Source organism: Apaloderma vittatum, unplaced genomic scaffold, assembly GCF_000703405.1.
Source record: "Apaloderma vittatum isolate BGI_N311 unplaced genomic scaffold, ASM70340v1 scaffold3031, whole genome shotgun sequence".
In the NCBI taxonomy this organism is placed as follows: Eukaryota; Metazoa; Chordata; class Aves; order Trogoniformes; family Trogonidae; genus Apaloderma; species Apaloderma vittatum.
Genome location: NW_009700623.1, coordinates 42,104 through 63,651, shown reverse-complemented (window position 1 = coordinate 63,651; position 21,548 = coordinate 42,104). Strand labels below are relative to the sequence as shown.

At 38.4% G+C, this 21,548-nt stretch overlaps 1 protein-coding gene across 1 annotated transcript in view; it reads right to left on the bottom strand.

The window, feature by feature from the left end:
* GPHN (gephyrin) overlaps positions 1 to 21,548 on the bottom strand; it is a gene marked incomplete at its 5' end in the record, with an annotated part of 53,077 nt that overhangs the window by 17,014 nt on the left and 14,515 nt on the right. Inside the window, 4 exons of the mRNA XM_009878800.1 lie at positions 11,280 to 11,401; positions 13,347 to 13,500; positions 13,744 to 13,802; positions 18,049 to 18,168. Of these exons, the coding sequence (XP_009877102.1) occupies positions 11,280 to 11,401; positions 13,347 to 13,500; positions 13,744 to 13,802; positions 18,049 to 18,168 (455 nt within the window). The remainder of the gene's footprint in view (positions 1 to 11,279; positions 11,402 to 13,346; positions 13,501 to 13,743; positions 13,803 to 18,048; positions 18,169 to 21,548) is intronic.

The window sequence follows — 21,548 nt, the reverse complement described above, 5'->3', positions numbered from 1 at the left end:
CAGCTCTGTCCCTGAAGCTACCATGAGATCTGCCTAATGCCTTCAGTTTTTGATCTGCGTCTGCATGATAACATATTTTACTCCACTGTTTTCATGAACTGTTTCAGAAGACTCCCAGTCATATATATGCCAGAAAGACAAAAGACCAGAGAGCTCAGGAAAAAGCGACAGCCACGGCAGTGGAACTGGGCAAGGTGCCACGTTGTGGAAGCCGGGTGCTTATGTACTACAGAGCACGTTCCTACGGGAAGGCGGGATGCGTGTTGCTGTTGTCCTGCATCGCATTCTTGTCTGTTGCTTGTGCACATTCATCTGCAAGCACTTGCTTATGAATCGTAGTGATTTTTTACAATACGGAAAGCAACCAAAGCTTTGACAACAGTTGTCCTCTTCAGGTGCTGTGCTACTGTATGAACCCGTGAGCACGTCATCTGCTCCAAATCCAGGCTAGTGTGTGTACACTGAATGTCAGAAGGAGCCTGAGAACTGCTGGTTTCCATTAATTAATAAATTATTCCTGGCCATTTTACTGGCTGAGGACAATGGAGCTTATCAAAATACTTACCAGAAATCCAAAGTTTTTCCAGTAAGTCGGATAGGATTTCACTGGTAAAGATAATAGCTTCTATTTTATTTTCCTTCTTATGAAGGAAGTGTATCTGGATGGATTCACTGAAAGGTTTTCACTTTTGGAGTGGAAAATATTCAACAGCTGTAGCTGGGTTGAAACAATATGACCGAAGATTACACCACACAGTAAAATAATCAATGCCAAAGACATTGCTCATCAGTAAAGATGACCGTGCATTGGTGAGTCCGAAGGGTAAACGTGGTTCTGCAGTTATTTCTTTCGGAGCACTTGTGAAATACAAGAATTGGCTTATAATGACATAACTGAAAATTAAAATACTATGATTGATGTAATTAGTGCCAGTTGCTTACAAAAAGCAAATAGTGTTACAAAATCTGACACATGGTGATATGGTGTTGTTATTATGGAATTTCTTACCTCTTCATTTTGCTTTAGCTTCAATTTTAAGCAAATTTCAAATAAATTTCAAGTGAATTTTAAGTAATTCTCCCTTCTGTAAACTGCTGTAACTGTCATTGAACTACAGTATGGATGCCTCTATGACAGGCAGAAATGCAGTCCCTAAAGGCAATGCCTCAAAATGAAGGTCTTTTCTGCAAAACTCCACCTTTTACAGAATCATAACTTAGTCACTTGGAAAAACGTCTGTCTCCAGAAGAAAAAAGACTTGGAAGTCACAGGTCAGAGACAATATACAAAGGCTTCTAAAAATTCCCTGTCATCAGCTAAGTCTTAAAAAAAAAAGTTATTTTTTAGAAAATGTCAAATGAAATATGACAGGGATTTTTTATACTAAAACATAACAAAAATTCTCCATGAAAACTACAGTTGATTAGAAATAAGTCAGGAGAAGGTAAAAAAAGAGAAACTTACCCTGTTTGGGACCAGCAAGTCAATTTTTTGACAGCTGTTACTCAATGGAAGGAACTAGAACTTCATTTGTCTCTACAACACTGGACTATTTGAGTACAAAGATGTTTTTGGTGCAAGAAAACATCCATTGCATTTTCTCCTGCTCTGGGAGCAGAAGCATTTGAACAATTGATTCCTAAACAAGAACAAGTCTTTTGAAGGCTAGGGAAATGGCAGACTGATTCAGTGATGAGTACAGAAACTTGTTCTTCCAGTATGCAAAGCAAACGTTAAGCTACAGCTCAATCCCCCAATGTTTTGTTATATAAACAGGCCCATTAACCTCAGTGAGGATCCTAAGTGACTGAAATTTTCAGGTACTAGCCTTCAATACGTTTTACACTACTTTTCTGCTTCTTTCTTAACTCCTACAAGAATCAAACTATAGAAACTAATCTTTCTGTTTCTTAATGGAGAAAACAATGGGTGGTTTACTGTCCCTCTGCTATTACTCCTGCTACTTTGGCCTGGCTGTGATAGGAGAAAAGTCCTGTAAATTAATCTATATTACTAAATCATCCCCTTAAATACGATCTACTATATAATTACATGTGCATTTTGGAAAAAAAAAAAGTGTAGTGGGTAATTCAGAGATTTCATCATTCCAGTTAGCCTGCTTTAGAGGTGATCAGCATGATAATGGAAAAACAAGTATGCAAGTATGACTGAGGAGTCGTAACAGTGACTTCCCTAGAGTTGTAGTCTGCTACTACCTTCAAGCAGGTTTCTTCCTCATTTGCTCTACTTTTAAAATGGAAAAGCCTTGATGGATAAAGACATTCGCTGCTACTCACAGGTAACGTAAACACTCTTGCTACTAACAGAATTTTAATTTCATCAAACATTGTGGAGCCATGTATGTCTACAGTGCGCTGGTGCCTAAGAACTTAACTGACAAGGCAGTGTCATTTAACGGACAGAATAAAACACCATTTGCTTCTGTATGGCAACCACCGGTAGCATCCGTGCTCCAAGCTCTGCACTGACAGACACCCAGTCGAGCCTGCCTGTGAGCATGCATGTGCCTCAACATCCCAAGTGTTTTAAAAACGGTGCTCACCAATCTGGTAGGCCTGTCTCCGCAGTGTTCTGGAAGCTCTGTGTCCCTTCTTCTTTAAAAACATCTGGCTTCCTGAGGGTAAAGGAAGCAGAAGGGGTATAATAAAGAGCCAGGGAAGGAGAGAGGCTCCTGGGGTGAAAGGGATGCTCTGTGCCCAACTGTGACCCCCTTGGTGGCTCTGAATATTCAAAATCATCATGGGAAATGCTTCCTCTCTGCAAGGCCAGCCAAGGGAGAGAAAGGGAGTGCACGGAAATACCTTTCTGTTATAGTCTGGATAGGCTTCTCACAAGGATGAAGAGTGAAATTACAGGAGGATTTAGGCTCAACTGAGCAGGCCAACAACGCGTAGTTCACCTCTCCTTGCAGAGTCTATGGAGAAGCTTCTTTACTCTTGACTTCCAGTAAAATGAAGTGTTAAACACTCTGACATTTTGGAAGGAGGACGAGAGATAATGGGAAAATATTTGGGGATGGGCCCCCCTGAAACATTTTTACTCACGCTTTCTAGCTTCTTATTCAGAAAATGTGTCTCAAGGCATATTAAATGTCACTTTCTTGACTACAAAGGGGAAAGGGCTGTATTTATCCTAATTTTATACCTCCATAGTCAATAAAGATGCCACTTCATTCATGAGAAGCTTCATACCCAGCTACCTTGCTCCAAGAGGCAGGATTAGAAAAAATGTTCAAAACTGAGAAAGTTACCACTATTAAGACCCTATTTAAAACAATTAACACTTTGCTATGAATTCCTGTTTTATGAAGACGGCATTTCCTTTTGCATATGCTTTATCCAAGTCAGTTTCATTGGGAAGAAATATTTTCTAGCTAGTGACTTTTGTAACAGAAATATGAAATAAGCTGAAATCTATGTATTTATACTCTTAAACGCAGGACAATTAAATGTAAAATGTAAACAAATCTTCATTTGACATGAAGATTTAGAAATGGCTCATTAAAAAAAAAACAAACAGAAAAAGTAAAATAAGATGTTCAAGACTGAAATGGACCAGGTGATGAATCAGCACTGCACAGCTCTCGAGCCCTTTCTTGTTTTCAGCTGGCCAGTCTGCTAACAAAAACAAAATCAACTTCCCACCCTGGTCCCCAGCCCAGGCTACGTTGACCCTGCACATATCAGCTGCAGTTTACCATTTCAAAGATGATTTCTGGGCACACACAATTCTGTCTGAGGAACACCATGAGAAGCCTGCGCCAGCATGCCTGTGCTATGTTACAATGTTATGCACGGACACTACTAAAATGGAATCTAAAATCCTCTTTATCACCTTGTAAATCCATGCCTGGGTTCTCCTTGTAGGCCTCATAACAGAAAAAAGGTCTGTCAGATCAGATGCATGCTAATGTTGTTTGGTAGTCATGGAAAAATATTAAAACTATTCAGGTTATAAGCTTAGATGTCCATTTCTTTCTGATGGTTTTCCCAAGATAGCCATTTCCTAAAACAGTTGTTCTAACCATTGCCAGGGAATGTTTTGTTTCTCAGAAGAGGGTCACTGTGTCAGGAAGTGACATACAAAAGACTTACAAAAGATTTCTCAAGTGATCCCAGCTTCTGGTTTACTCATCAACATTACAGCCAGCAGTTTCAAAAATCAAGAAATTTTCTAACAAATTGCTAAACTCTAAGAGCACCTTCACTCTCAAAATGTTCTTCTCCATGAAGGCAGACTGAAACTACAGATGTTTCTAAATGACACAATGAATTACACAGAGGTAAGGAAATCAAAATAATCTTGTCAAAGTTTCCAGAAAGTTTCAAATTCATTTGAGATCCCATATTAAAATAGCCAAAGCTCTGATTGGCATTCTGTCTTTATAGATCACTGTTGCTGTGCTATTTCTGCTGGTACTGGTCTTCAGAGTTTATGTTGTCCATTAGTATAACGTGAAAACTAATTCTCTGAAGTATGAGTTAAGAGATTATTTGTGACCAGGAGAAATAATTTGGTAATTTTGTCTGATTCAGTATTTAATATAGTTTGGGAAGCTCCCCAAATTTGTTTGTTTGAACTGTAGACCACATTTAAATAAATATTCAATTTTGCTCTGAAATAAGTATCCATCAAACCATTTGATATAGTTTCCTAATAGTTAAATAATTTCACTGTTAAAATTATGCTATATTTACAGTCTGAATTAGTTTTAACTTTAATATCTAGCCATTGTTGCTGAAATAGAAACTTTATTCATGGTTTATTCTCCATGTGGCTCAGTATTATTGGAATGTAATGAATCTTTATTGAACTCAACAGCCAGAGTTATAATATTGTTGGAGTATACAGCCTGTCTTTCAACCACTTAAAAACGTTAATGGTTCTCATCAGAATTCTATACAATATACTGTTGTCTTCTTCTCCTGGGAGTAAAATGCTAAGGTCAAAACTAACCTTCTCATTCTACAGGAGACATAGCTCTTTATATATATGTTAGAACATGTATTTAGCAGATTACTCACAATAATTCTCAAATCTTCTCTTAAATCTTTACTCCTCAGGACATAATCCTCTGTCTTGTAAATTTTACTTATATTCTTTAGTCCTAAATGTATCAATTCATACTTGACTATATTAAAAATATACTAATAATGCATTTTCTACGTGATTCATATTGCTGACACAGTAACCCATCTTCAGCATTTTCACCACTTCTTTGATCTTTTTGTATCTACTGCCTTTATTTGTTTTAATTATTTTCTCCCAGGGTGTTAGTGACTTGGGAATCCAGATCTAGATATTAAGGAGGATGAAAGTAATTTAAGTAAGGTATTTTGTCTCCCAGAGGCTGAAGTCCTTGTAAGTGGGCCTTACGTCTCCAAGTATTTTTCTAAACTATAACATATGCCTCAAAAATAGACTACAGTAGTTTTTACTTCCTTCCAACAAATACAGTTACGGATTTCTTCTGTTTTCAACTATAGGAGGATTTTCATACTATTCTGTCCTCTTTATTACTTGCTATTCAGTGTCAAGTTCTACTCCTGTGTTGTGTTTCTATAAATGCTAATTCAGGAAGAGGCCCGTGCCTGTGTTGAGGGCAATTAAGAGGATGAGACACTGTTGTGCATTAGCTTTGCACCTGTCACCTCTACAGCACGAAATTTTATTACCAGTCACACTATATAGTTTCCTACTGGTACAGAAGATCCCCTGGGACTTGCAGTGCCCTGTTTCACAAGTTCTTTTTTCTTCCCCCTCTGTTTTGGCTCAGATGTTTCTTTGTGTTTTCTGAATGTGTGCATTACATGAGCTGACTTGTCACATATGACAACTTATTTGAGGTTTGCCCTAATGATTATCAAGAATTGTGACAGATATTAAATAGTTCTGCTTGAAAAGGAGAATATTCCTCTTGACAGAGCCCAAGGAAAGAGAGGACTTCTGTATCTGCATCACCTTCAAACCACTACCCCGTGTCCCAGGATTCATTAGCCTATGATCAGACTTCCTAACACCATCATTCTCTGAGCAGATCTAGAACTGAAGCCACTTCAGCAAAACTAATATTCTGAAATTTGATTTAAGGCCTTTTCTCTAACAAGCCTTTTCTTGCAGCCATTTTTTAAATGATACTGCTGCTAATTCTGGTCACCATATACTTGCTGGTACCCAAGTTGGACCTTAAACTGGTGTAGGGTGAGGCTGAATTCTGCCTATAACTCATACTCTAACTCCTATGATGATATATATATATCAGGTTGATATTGCATGAGAAATTTTAGTTAGAGCAGTTTCTCTGCTCTTCTTCCTCCACTCCAGACGTTCCATCCGAATTACAATATTGGTAATTTCATGCAATCCACACAAGTACGAAAGAATTAAACCTCTTTTCGGCAAACACAAAGTTTGAGCAGACTAAATCGTTGAATGAGATCATAGTATCCCTTCCAATATATGAAGGGACTCTTTCAAAGCCTTTATTTTAGGGATATCATGCAGTAATGCTGTCACAATAGCAAGGGTGATTTTTAACATATTTACCTGTCACTTAGGAGCTCTAGGTCAAACAGTGTCATAAAAGAGAAGTATATAAATGAGAAATTAATCACTTCTGATGTAGAAAAATTCTCATATGCTACTGGCTTTATAAATATTCTGACAAATTTTTAAAGCAACTGAGCAGATAATGTGAATTTCCCAATTATTTCTCCTAAGGAGAGAGTGATTCTTTCCTTCTCCTGGAAGCAGCTGATGTTATACATGTTTCTCAGAAAAATGATAAAGGAATTAGAAAATAGGAAAAAGTATGCAGAGAAGGGGGAAACACACTCATGGAAACACATATGAAAACAAAGGAAACGGAATTCATTACATATGTGATCAAAATTCTTCAGTAAGTTTAGTAAGACAGTCTCTCATAAAAAGAAAACTGTCAGAATGGAAGATGGCTTTCTAAAGCAGAGGCCCACGCTATAGCAGATGTTGCTAGGGCTGAACTTTACAGCTTTAAATAAACAGTGGATACAAAGAACAACACAAATGAAATAATCAGACACAAAAATACCCTGATAATTAATGAGTTCTACAGATCAGATCGGAGAGGTAACTCGTCGTTTTTGTCAACCGTTTCCAAAGAACCAAATAATCTCATAGATTATTAAGAAATTAAATTAGAAGTCTTTAAAACTTGGTCTTGTTACATGAAACAACACTCAGAAGTACACTGGATTACCAGTTTTAACTGGGCAGTTGTTTTTGCAACTGTTTAGCAAGCAATTCAGTGATTCAGACAAAGATGTAAGACACAACAGCAAGAACAACATCAGAGAGATTCTTCCCTTTTTTGGTTTTCTATTTGTTTCCTGTGTTTGGAGTGGTTCTGGAAATGGAATATCTTCCATTTCTACACAGAGTTGTATGCTTTTCAGACAGCTTGGTTTGGTTTTTATGCACTAAGAGCACAAGTAGAGAAAATCCTGGCTTCCAGCCAGTCATAACTTCAGCTATATCGCATTTTCCAGGTTTGTTCTTTTCCCCTATTGTTTGCTTCTAGGATTTTAACTGTAGATTTTATCTATGTGTTTTGGACTTGCTGTTTTTCATTTTGAATAGAGTCCTACATACAATTAATGAGAATGGAAACAAGCAATGACAACATCAGAAATTGTTAAAATGCTCCAAAAAGAAATATTTGTCTCAATTGAAAATACAAATATAGGCTGAGACTTAAGTGGTCAGTTCAAAATCTAACTTCACATACGATTAATACGAAAAGGCATTTTTAAAGTGCTTCTAACTACTTTGCAGCTACCCAGAGACATTCTACATGCTTCCCCATCCTTTCACATTCTTAACTGGATACACGTGTTTACGTGTATCGCTGTCCTGGGCATTGAAGCAGCTGGACAAGCTATTTTCTTACTTAAACACTTCTGAGTGAGTCATACATTGAAATGAAGTATAGGAATACTTACCTCTAGGTTTGTCTTTGCAAATACTACTCTAAAACAATTTTCACGCTTGAATATTAGCTCTCTATATATGACTGACAGACTTGTCCTGCTTGCAAAAAAACTCTTACTTGTTACAGCAATAGTAATGCTCAACTGTGCTCCCTGTTAGCTGCTTTCTCAAACTGCAGTCAGTGCTTATGGTATACAGAATGTGACACTCCCATATAACGTGCAGTAAGATTTACTCAATGTAAAATGTATAAACACAAAGAAACAGAAAAAAACCACACAACAAGCACCAAAAGCTTGCTCATCTTTTCTATAACCACGCTAGCTAAACTGCCCAAATTGTACCCTTCATAAGATCTCTCTGGTAAGACTTTTGCATCTGTTCAAGTGCCATGGTACTCCATCCAATCAGCCACGTTAGTCTGAAAGACATATACTGAAATATCCATATGGGCAACACTCTCTTAGCAGCTTTATTACATAATGAAATAATACCATACTTATTAGCCAACTAATTCACATACTCAGATTTTCCCTTTGACTGAAACAGAACTGCAGATGCATTTTATCATAAAATGGACACATGAGTGTGAGAACAGCAAAAGACTTGTTAAGGCAGAATCCTGGTACCAGGTGGTGAGGATTCTTGGCTCAGTGAACAGTACAGAATTATTCTTTCAAAGCTTACTGCAAAGTACAAAACCACTCTACAACTGGAGGCTCATTATTTCTATTCCATGAGCTGAAGTAACTACCTCTGCAAAAATGACTCCCCAAACATGAACTGAAAGTTTAAAAAGGACTCTTACTACCTTTTTCAAGGTAATGCTATCTCGAGAGAGAGAGCATTTTAATAGGGAAGATTCAAAAGTATCAATCACTCTCATAACTGAAAACAAAGCTGCAGACACTTGTCTGCCTTTGACATGGATATATCTTTGCTGTCTGTTTTTAAGCTAGCATCCAACAAGCAAAAAAGGGTCAGAAAACATATCCATAAAAAACACAGAAAAGTAAAATGTAGAAAAGTAACAAAGTTGTCTTCGGCTTTAAATCTCACTGAAATTGTTTGCTACTTATTACTGAGAGCTTTCAAGATTATCTTAAATGATCTTCACAGACACTTCATGCCTAGGTTATAGAAAAAATTCCTGAGGGCAACAGAGTACATAGCTATAGTTTTGCACAATGATTCCAGTTAAACACTCCACTTGATGGTGTTGACTTGACAGCAAATTTGAGACTATAGCTATTTGGCTAGGACAAGGTCATAAAGAACAAACAAGCTTTACATTCTTATTTTGCCAGAGGGGCTACCAGGAAGATGTTGAGGGAAAAGTATCTTTTCCATTGGATTAAGCCACTGTCAATGACAACGTAAGTTGATGTTAAGAGTAACGTTGATGACAATAGCAGTAACTTTCGATCACGCAGGTGGCAAAGATTTCCACCTCAAATATTTTTTTGGAGAAAAACTTTGCCAACACTTCTTTTATATAGGGATGGCTCTCAGGAGCTGGCTATGATTAACTGCCTTTTTGTGGCTATTTTCTTTTTTTCTCAGATACGTAAATCTAGAACCTGATTTCTGAATATAACTGTTTTATTTGAGGACTTCGCTACCTGTGTTTTAAAGTCTAAAAATGTCCCTATAATATAGAAAACACTCAAGAGATCCAGAACATTTAGACACCATTTCTGAAAAGAACAATTTCCTAAGTTTAAACCGTTTGCACGAAATCTCCACTCGAAATTGGAAGCACTCACGGGCAGATGGGTTTTGATATTTATTGCTATTTGGAACAACAAAGGAGTTTTACCAGGCCAGAGAAGCAAAAACGATGCCTGGATGCAGTGAGAGTTTGCCTTCCCCAAGACCACAACTACTGCTGCAGTTGCTGTGCATCACATGCCTGTACGAATGCTTCAAATAACACTGCGTTTTCTGGAGCCAGTGCTCAGGTTGCTTCACATGTTGTAAAACCACGTGGTGGTTGCCCCAACCTCCTTCTGTCAAACTAATCACAGAATCATAGAATGTCAGGGGCTGGGAGGGACGTCTAGAGATCATCTAGTCCAACCCCCTTGCCAGAGCAGGATAAAAAAAAAAAAGAGAGCAAAACTTCACTATGGGAATACAGAACCTTCTTAGGTTCTGAAAAAGTTCTTGATGGCTGAACAAGCTTCTTGAACAGCTCATCACAACTACAAACTTTGCCTCTTGAATCCTCCACTAGGCAAGACTGGTTTTGAAATAAGCTACTCCCGAGCAGTAACCTTATCTCCTTGCTTAGGAATTTTGTCATCCATCAATGGGAAACACGGGCGCTGACATTCCCTTTTCCCTTTTTCTTTTTCTTTCTAATCTGGCCTCACTTTCAGCTACCCACAAGGAACACCCTTTTCGTCAAACAGGTGGAGGGGAACCTGAACAACTCCCTACCGAACCAAGCCTGTCAGTTGATTTGATACCCAAAACAAGAAACAAGAAATCCCGTTCAAAGCCTTTGGGGCTCAATAAGCTGAGGAAATATGTTACACTGAGAAACTCAAGCCATGGATAAGAGCCACTGCACAGTCTTGCAAAGGACAAAAGACTAAACACTTCAATTACTTATCCTAGAGCTCTCAACTGGAGATGTGACTTCACTACGACTGGGAAATAAGGAGCAATCACTGTCAGATGAATGGAAAACACTGATTGCAGGATTCTACCTTGTGGCAATCCAAGTAGAGAGATCAGCAAAGGAAAAAGACCCAGTCAATTCTTTTAAATTCTTTGACATGTTTCTGGAAATGTTGAGTAACGTTCAGCAGTGGGGCCTTCTCCAAAAGACAGTTACTCAGAATGTGACAAAATTTATAAAATAGATTAGTTTTGGCATGGAAATAAACTCTGAGAGAAACTTTCCTTCTCCCTTTATTGGACCAGAAAAAAGTCTGTAAAAAAGCTGCTGTACTGTCTCCTCTCATGTGTATTAAAAATGGTGCTTGTGATGATACTGCAGCAATAAATTTAATCTGCAGCAATAACAGGTTTCAGAAACAGAAGGCAAAACAAGACAAACACTATTCAATTAAAATCTTACCAAATGATTCCTCTTAATATTAGAATAGATCTATTTATTTATCTAATAGAAAGGGTAAAATATCTTCTCCAAGATGTGTCATCACAACACTGTGACACTCGCAATAAGTGACATTTTCTCTAGTATTTCTTTTTTCCATGGATGCCATAAAGTGCACCGCATGAATATGAAGTGACATCTTTACTAACATATGATACTTACTTATCTCCCACAATTCCCAAGTTGATTGTTGGATAACCATGTTCTTGGATTGTAGCTAGGAGAGTTGAACGGTTACTGTCCCGAATCTTTCCTGGCAAGAGGTCATCTTCAGGATTTAGCAGCTATAAAAACAGAAACACTCTCAGTCCCTCTCCTTGGAATACTGTGCCTTGTCACAACTGAAAATTTTCTTCTCTAGATTGGGCAGGATATTCTTAGACCCCTATAAAAATATATGTATAAAGTGATTTAGTGAATTTAAATTAATAAGATATATAATGTGCTTGTTTAGTCCAATCCTCCATGTTGCTTAGTTTGTCTCTTACTGGTTCATGTCTGCAAAACCTTTCTTCTTATGAGTACCTGGCTTCTAATCTCAAACATTAGAAATCAAAACACAAGTGTCCAATTTCCAAGTTATTGCTTCTGTTTAAATAGTTTTGAAGCAATCTCACTGATGTTGCCACCCAGATGTAAAGATATTAAAAGAAATTTTGAAGTTAGTTGTCTACTTACCAATAAATACAGTTTTTAAACACAACAATCTATATTGGAATAATAGGCAGAAGCTTAAAGCTTAGTTCATAAATCAATTGCTATTTTGGATGAGAAGCTCTCTCTCAGGATATTATCATGGCAAATGCCTTACACGTGTTACATATTTTGGAAATTAAAACTACAAAAATGCATATGTAAGATCGTATTTTACATATAATTAGAATTCTTTTGTAGGACACAAGGACACAGTACTGGCAGGAAGAAAATAGTAACAATAAGGATGTATCTATTAAAATCACAGCAATAATGTTAGGTATTAAGAGCGGAGTACGGCTAAATTTTGACGTTTTGGCTAGCAGCTCTATTTCTGTGAAGATTTCCTAGGATGATTAAGACACTCACTGTGCAGGATTTTTTTAACACATGATACAAAAGAGAGTGCCCACATCAGTAAAGGACACTTTAATGACATGTAAGAACATTCGGTCCTACAGAAGATGCTATTCAGACAACCATCACCTGTAATCCTCGTAGCTCTTTAGATTTGTTCTTTGGCGAGCAGTATGTTTCCTGCACAACAGACGCTATATATGTTATGAAAATTGGAAAGATTCTATCCCAGCAAGGTCGGCCTCAGCCAGCCACAGCACCCAGCAGTCACAGAGTAACCTTCACTGGAGTTGTTCAAGTTGTAAGGACACCACGAGATGACAAAAATCAACGTATTAAAATCTTTCAAAATTCAAGATATTCAAGCTGTAGGTGAATACATATTCAAGCTGTCTGTGTCTGGAATTCTAGAAGATTGTCTCAAAGGACAGTCAAAATTATAGGTTAACCTTCATGCTGTCTTTAAACTTCAGACTGACTTTATCTCAACCCACAACTTCTTGTGCTTCTGCTCTTCCTGTTTTCTCTCCATCCCACTGCAGGAGGTAATGAGCAAGCAACCGTGTGGGTGCTTAGTTGCTGACTAGGGTCTACCCACAACATATGTAAAATTAGTAAGTTAATCTTGAACCTGCTTTTTCTGATGTGTTTAAGACAAAGCAATCAGGAAGCTGGTCTGGAGTTCTACCAACAGGAGATTGTCTGAATTTCAACATGTGCTACTAATTAAAAAAATATACTAAGGCACAATGCTACAGCAAGGCATTTGGCAGCTCTGCTCAGTTTTCAAAGACAGGTTATCTGCCATTTGAACTATAGCTACAGAGAAGTGCTGCTCAAAAGAAATTACTCTTCCAGTCATGACTGGCAGCACAAATTATAACCCTGACTGCCCCACAGGTCCTCCCTTGATGGCAGGAGGAAAGCAACTGCCACATGGTGGGATACATTACCAAAATTTTGGCAAGACAGCATGTGAGACTTGTGAGAGAGCCCTCAAGGGAGAAAACACAAGCAGCTGATTCTGGGTTGATCACTCACAAAAATACCTCATGTCAGCATGAGTTGCAGCTCAAGTGAGTCTCCTTGGTAATAGGGTGAAAGGCACTATGCGACACTGCACCTGTCCCAGAGAAGATACAGTAATTCAGACCTTGATTCCAAACATAGTTTTCTTACCTCATTCCCTGTTGACATGACCGCAACCACTGGAAACTTGTTAACTTCTACTTCAGTTACTCCAACAGTTGCTAAGAGACCAATCTCAGAGGGGCCCATGTGGGTTCCTTTAGCCAGCACACATTCACCTCTTTTAATGTCATGTCCTATAGGTCTGAAAATCATAACACAGAAGAAAACGAAAGAAAACTAGAATGAGATTGAAAGTATCTTTTCTTGATGGGTCCTGCTCCAGGTACAGTGTCCAGGGATGCTCTTTAGTCAGACAGTCAAGTTGTCGGTACTACTTATGGTCAAACAATGACTATAAAAATCACCAGCCCTTCTACTCCTTACAGAGACATTTTACTGTTTATGAAGCAAGTTGTTTACAGTATAAAGCAGGCTGTTTACAGACCTGATATCTTGGCCTGGTCGAGCCTGAACCAGGATTCGAACCTCTAGCTCTTCAGTGCCCTGCAAAAACAAGGAGACCAGATATGGTCAGCTGGACTATTCAAAAAAACATTAATCAGTTTTAACTTCTCAGAAGTCTACACAGCTTACAGTACTCATTACACTGAGACCTTGTGGTTTAAGCGTCATCATTGTCCTCCCAATCTGTGTGTCAAGATTGTAATACAATGTGTGCTAAAACTGAACAGCTTCATGAAAAATTCTCTTTGATGAGCTCACCAGGGAAGGACCAGCACCGAATATATAGTTTTACCTTCTTTTTTTTTATGATCCCTGTGCTTCTATATCTTTCCTATGTTACAATCTATGTTTGCTGTTGATCTGGTACACAGAGGGGATTCTTTCTACTCCTCTCAGCTGACTTGATCCACTCAAATAATTCCAAAGACGGCATTTCAAAAAGAGCATTAGTCTGACAGACAATTCTTCTGTATCTGTGGAAAGGTGGGAAGAAGCTATGTGCCCTGTTTCAGGATTTTCATGGAGATTCCTGTTGTGGAAACTACTATTTGACAGTTCTGTACACATCGGAAAGAGACTTATTCATCATCTTTATTTACTGCGAATGAGAGAGTGGCCTAGAAGTTTGATGCCTACTTTAATATCTGTGTTTACTTCTGCAGAATTTCAATGGTTTGGTGATTCATTCAATGCCAATAAATGGCATGTGGCCTATATTGTCAATATTTAATTTATAAACCCTACAAGTGGGTCGATGATACATACACGCTTGGTCATGCAGAAGACGCTGTTCAGACAATCATCACATCTGAGATAGTGACAGCCTGTCAGTAGCACTAAATCTGCACTTACTTATCGACTGGAACAGATTTTATTTTTTATATTATCATGCAGAACTTCATATTTTAAGTACATCAAAGATATAAACCAGACACCAATATAACAAGAGAAACACAGCACACAACGTCAGTTTGGAATTTTTACAGAAACAATCATATTGTATAGGACTTGCCTCTTTTTTTAAAGGTGATATGGACTGCATTTTCTGAATTCAAATTAAGTGCTTTAAACTAAAAGCCCCAAAGTTGAAGTTAATGAATGTGTTGTTACAGATTGTAATTTTGTTTACCTACTGTTTACATGGATAAATCCCTGAAAACCAGGAAACACCAAATAAAAACATCAACTGTGAAAAAAATGATTTCTTACTTTATGACAGTATTTTCAAAATATGCTGTTAATGCAAATTCAATTTCTTTTATACTTGTTGTGTAAGAGAAGAGATGATAGACTATTTTTGGCTGCTAACATCCCAAATGGCTGTGCTCATGCTCAAGATGTCCTTTTATCTCCCTTATACCCACCTGAAGTTCTAAAAAAACACTTTAGGCTTGTGATGAAAGTCTTGGGCAACAGTTAGTCTAAAAACTATTTTATGATGCTCTGGGCATGGTTGGACACTCATGAAGATTTGATTTTTTCCTGTCTTTGACAACATTTCAAGATAGCTAGAAGTGTTGATGTAATCAAGGGGAGCGTCAATGATACATCTGAGTAATAGAAAAGGTCCTATTTAGGACTCTTGGATTATGGGAAACAAGAAAAAAAAAGCTTTTGGGGAATTTGTTAAACCCAAACTTGAAAAGCACAGTGGATAGTGTGACTATGGACAATGTGGTGATGTGTGGAGATTTTATTCAGGGAACTGATGGATATCCCACAGCACTTTAGGAACAGAATGTAATTCATGGTGGCTACAGGTAGGGCATTATGCAGAGAACATCTTCCATGTGGTGTGTGTCAGGAAGCATTCTTCTTCTGTATTAATACATTCTGAACTATGTCTGAGTGGTTTACTCTGTTGGTTGTTAACAGGCAGCATCCATGCAGATGCTTGGTCTTCATATAGGATCTAACTCTTATTTCCATTGATCACGTTCGCCTCCTTTTTCCTACAAGGTGACACAAAAACAGAATGAAAAGGGAGCAGACATGTTTTTGCATGGATCAGTTCCTCAGTGACTGTGCATTTGGCAAGATGATGAGAATTTTTCTTCCTGCTGGATAGATGCAATTCCTTTCAGGCTTGTGACTTCCACAGCCATTGGGGAATGCTTGCTATGATATTTTAAGCACTCCTACCTCAACTACAGGTCAAGGAGCTCCTTTTAAAAGTACTCTCTGTCTTTTCAGACGAACATTTTTCAGATGCTAGCGATTTCATTTCAGTTAAATCCCAGCCCTGGAGGAGTTCTTAAGACTAAAAAGAAAAATATTCTTGAAATAGGCAGCCACCCAGGCATGAAGAAGGAGAGAAAAATACCATATTAATTGAACTATACCAATTCAAGGACAAATAGAAACTCAGAGTTCTACCTCACTTATAGGCAGGAAAAGGAAGTTGAAGGTAGCTGACCATTCACTAAAAACCTCAGAGTTTAAGCACAGAGCCAATTAACCTGTTCTCACATGCCGAGGAGAGAACATGCACAGAAAAAAGTGGAATCCAGGGAGACGGTCGCCCAAAGAAGAAGTAGAAAATAACAGGTAATCGTGTGTATTGCTCTGCAATGTGACTGTCCTCTCACAATGACATGGACAATGGCTACAGAAAAGTTGCTCAGTACGGCTAATGGAATGGATAACAAGCAGTGAAGGCAATGGCGTATTTTATGGGAAGGTATCATCTACACACACCTGTAACCTCAAAGCAGGACTGACTCAATAAATTCTCTGTTAGGAAGAAGGCCAGACAGCTTGCTGACTTCATCAGATGTAAAAATCTATGCATTTACAGTAACAGGGCATGAAAAAGGATTGTGAGTGTATGTTTCAGGTTTTGCTGTCTTCATCAGCTTTGCCCACCAGAATTCCTCTGCTCACAGCCCAGCTGCACTCGTAAGGCCAGCACAGAGCTACGGCAAACGGATCAGCTTGTCAGAACAGCAGCAGAGGAGCAAATGCTAATCTGAGCAGAGAACCACGCACACATTTCACTCCAAAACTGAACCTGGAAGTTGGGCCAATAAGAGACCTATCTTCTTGTCTTAAAATCTGTTAGACGAGGGCAAACATGATGATGTTGTCCTGAAATCACAGCTGGGTAAGCGAAGGCAATGATTCAGAAAGAATTCTCCAAACAGAAAGGAAACCTAAGATGGACTGTTTGGCATGCAGTTGTCTACAGACATCGTCTGTGCATTATTAGAAAACACAACTTTATTTTTTAAGACAAGAGTGCATACAGAATCAGTACTAATTTTGTTCTGTGGTATTTTGCAGCATCTGTAAGGTAGAGCACTAATATGATTTGTAGGCATGCTGCAAAATCTGTACAAATTTAACAGGGTTAAGACTGTGTTTTGGGGGAATATGCAGCTTATCCGTTTCCTGGTTTTCAGAGGTCTTAAATTCACTAATTTTCTCATTTTAAAGGAGAATAGAGGTACATTGAAGAAACTTTGTTATGGTTTAAAAAATTAGAGGGGCACTTAGTTACTCTGTTACATAATAAACCCCCTTAATTCTAAACATATGCATTTACTGTAAGGTATGCGCACAAGACATACCCTCCAAAATCCACCAAATTTACCTCTGCTGAAACAAGAGGAATGCTGATAATACAGAATCATCTTCTTAGCACAGCTCAAAATAACTCAAGTCATCCCATGGATTTTGCAGCACTTGAAAACAGTTCACTTTCCCAGAGGAAATTGAATATACCTTTAATTACATCAGTAATACTGCTGCACTGTAATATTTCAATATATTATTCTGTGATCAATACGTATTTTAGAAAAACCTTTTCCCCTTCTTACTTGGTGAGTTTAGGAGAACTCTTAAAGTCCTCATGTTGCTGAGTTTCAGGATGGTCCTGAAAGATAAAGACTGCTCTTCTGCTAAATGTGAACTCAGTAGAAAAGAAGTGTAACATCTAATTGCCACTACTCTGTACTTTAAAATGTGAATACACTAGGCAATCAAACTGGACTGTAGTTATGGGTTTCCACGTGGCATCTGCCTTTCACTGAAATCCTGCTCCCAAATACTTTGGTGTCAGCATTCTACAACTGTGGTGAAAAATCGGTGTCAGGACAGGTGGGTCTGTGGCACTGCTATCACAGCCTGAAAAAGTGAGTAGAATTGCCTCTAGAACTGGTGTGAAAACCCTCAGACTGAGATTAACAGAAGAGCTCTTCTGCAACACTTTCATATTTACAGGATTGTATCATGAGCCATTTTCTGCTGCACGCAAAAGAAAAATGAGTTTTAACTTGTGACTCACATCATCTGATTCCCTGATGAGCTCTGTATCTTCCACTTGCACCACTGCATCAGCACCGCATGGAATTGGAGCACCGGTTGTAACTCGCATCACTTGACCGGGCATCACAGTCTGAGTTGGCTGAAAAAAAACCCAAACAAAAATTAATTTACTTTTGAAAAAAAAGCATCTCAAACCGTTCAAACTTTATGGAGGTAATCTGAAATATCAGAATTCTTATTTGTGGCATGACTCTTGATATACTGCTGATATCAACAGGTATAAATTCCAGTGTATTTAAAGATCACTAGGTCATTGCTTCAGATTTGTCTTTTTTTATATAGTCACGTATTAAGTGGCTTAAGATTTTTCCCCTTATATTTCTATGACAAAAATAACTTTCAGAAAAAGCAATACACTGATACTCTGGTTGGCTCAGAAAAATAACTGGGTCATGAAATATAAGTTAGGTGGTAACCTTCTAGAAACTTGTATCAGCAAAAATCTGATAGTTATCTGTACATGAAATATTTTTGTAGAGTACTCTGGTCCCCAGGATTGACATTGCTTTGCTTTGGTCGAGTTTCTGTTCTGCTTTGCTTTACCAGCACACTATATATGGAAAACCAGCAGCATGTAAGTCATGTAACCAGCTGCTTCATTTTTAAGCAGATTTTCTCGTACTGAGAGACAGTTCACACAGAATACCTATCTTTGTGAGGGACAGTTTAGCAAAACCTAAAAGTGATAACATTCTGCAATTATGTAAAATCACAGCAAATCACAAAGTTTCAGCAGAAGCAATACAAGAATAGAAAAATATCAGAATATGACAAAACAAATGACATAGTTTTAATAAAATTTCTCACCAGGCATCCTATTTTAATACACAAAAATTGTAATTTGACCATTACCATTTAAGAAGTAACTAGAATAAAAGTCTCTCAAAAAACCCCTGCAACTAAAAGAAGGTAGTACGATGACTGAGATTTCATTGATGGAATATCTGTGCTTGCTCCCTGTAGCACTTGAGTAAGGTCACCTTTTAAAAGTTTTACTTTTATTACTGAACACGTGCTACACACAGATCTACACAGCTGTGGTCAGACCAATGTATTCTGTACGTGTCATGTGTCATTCACATGCAGACTGACTCTACACCCCATATGCAGCACTGGAGAATGCCTGGGACTTCTCACACCGGCATTAGCATGGATTTGACAGCAACCAACAGACCTGCAAGCGCTACCACCCAAGCACAATTACCTGCTCCCACCCAGCAGTCATTTACTCCAAGACTTCTGACAGGAGGCTGTCAGACACCTGCAAACTCCAGACTGGTGGCCGATGTCTCAGCTGCGCCAAGCTGTGTTCGTCTTGCCCTTCTCCTACTCCATTTCAGCACTGCCATAGCCTCTGAAATGTGAGTATTCCTTTGAAATGGGTATATTTCAAAGGTTGCTTATTGGGACAGAAGTCCTTGGGGAGAGGCTGGAAATGGTTTGTGCGTGGTCTACCACGGTATCACAATGCCTTAGGTATCCCAAGAAACAAATGAGCCTGGATTTGATTGAATCCTGACCCTTTTCTAAGGGTAACGGAAATTGAACATCCTTTGAGAAGAACATAGATAGAATGCTAAAATAAACTTAAAAAAAGGTCACACTTGCCATATGTCATGGTTAGTGTGTTTTTAGGGCAAGACTGATGCTATTCTAAAGTAGGTACCTAAAACAGACGACATAAAAATAGCCTTTTTTTTTTTTTTAAATAGTACTTATTCCTCACCACAGACTATGGAAGGAACTGTGGACGACTAGCTGAGATGTTGCCATTTATACTGAAGATGCTTAAAGTGAAAATAATATTGTCTAGTGTCTTATTCTGATTTTTATGAAAACAAATATTGCAAAAGGCAAAGCTTATGTCTTGGATTATGGCAGCTCTCTGGCATATAGATGTCGATATAGTCTATAGGCACATTACAAATAGTTAATACGGTTTTGAACTTCATAAAGTATTGATGTGTTTAGTGACAATTTTTAGAGAAAAGATGCATTACATTAAAGCAATTCTCCCATTTAAGCTGTGGTTTTGGGGCCTCAAGAACCAGAAAGAATACAAAATGTCTAGGACCCTGCCAGAAATCAGTGCTTTTGGTAATAGGATGCATTGTAACTATCCATGCTTTTGGAGTTTATTAATAGATGAGGGGTTTTTTTGAGGTGTAATGATGTGAAACATTCAACAAATTTATGATACAATAACAACTGTTTTCAAAATTGGTTGCTCATATGTTTAATTTCCTCTTTGTCCTTTGAGAATTCCATCAGATTAACTCTATGAACAGAAGTCAAGATCTGTGTGTGAATCTCCGGGGCTGTTTTCTTCTATGCTAGAGACTATGGAGATAAGCAAATGATTCCTTCTCGGAAAGCATATTAACGTACAACAATTCCACATAAGCTCTTGTAAATGCCTTTGAGATCTCATGTCTACCTGGAATAGCGCACTACTGGGTTCTGTCCTTTGCCTTCATCACTGGTAATCTATCCAATGTTAGTTACTGAATAAAATCCAGGACAAAACCTATCGAGCAGAGCTCCTATCTCAGGCATTTTCTCTTGCACATGATTATACCTTTCCTGCATGATTTACAATGACCCATGCTCCCTTCTGCAAAAAGGCCCAAGTTAATGGAAAGGTGAATAATGTCTGTTTTCCATTCTGTATTAGGGCTAGCTGGTCACAGTGCCTCTCCAGGGGATATCAAGCTCCAGCTATGCAAGTCTACAGGAAGAAAACTGCTGCTCCCCACAGTTGGGTTTTTCACGCAGAGGCCATGTGGATGGCTCGTGATCAGCACTCTCACACGTGCTTTAACCTCCCCAAAGCAGGACAGGGTCTGAAAGTTTTCCTCAACACAAAATAAAACAATGGTTGTTACCATAAACACAACCATCTGGAAATGGAAATCAGAAAACACTACACAGTTTACAAATCAACACAGAAGTGCCCACCCTGGCTGTATGGCCTCTCTGCAATTCTCAGTCCCATTTTCTTTTCCTCTACATAGCATTTACATAACCTTTTCCCCTACAGGAGGAGTCAAATCTAAACCTACTTTGAACTCCCTGCTGTGAATCATTCTGTTAGTTGGTCTGTAACATGAAAAGCAGAATGTTGCTGCTGAGAGTGACTGAAGGGTGAAATGAGACTGAGAAGCCTTCCAAGGCTATAAATAATTTCTTGGGTAGGAGATGAACATGAAGATGTGTTGGCCCAAGAAAAAATCTTTGACCAATTATTCAGAGGTCAACAACCTCATTTTTCTAACTTGCCGTTGGTATGTCCAGAATTATCGTCTCTCTGCGTGCCTCCCCCCATCCAATTTTTGCTCCTTGCCAGAGAGGTTTCCCATTCCCATTAATTTGGGAGGACAGACTGTCCATGCAGAGAGACATTTGTGAGCTCTTGAATTTTGTAGGAGGGAAGCAAGCTCCCATTTGCCCTTTTTCCCT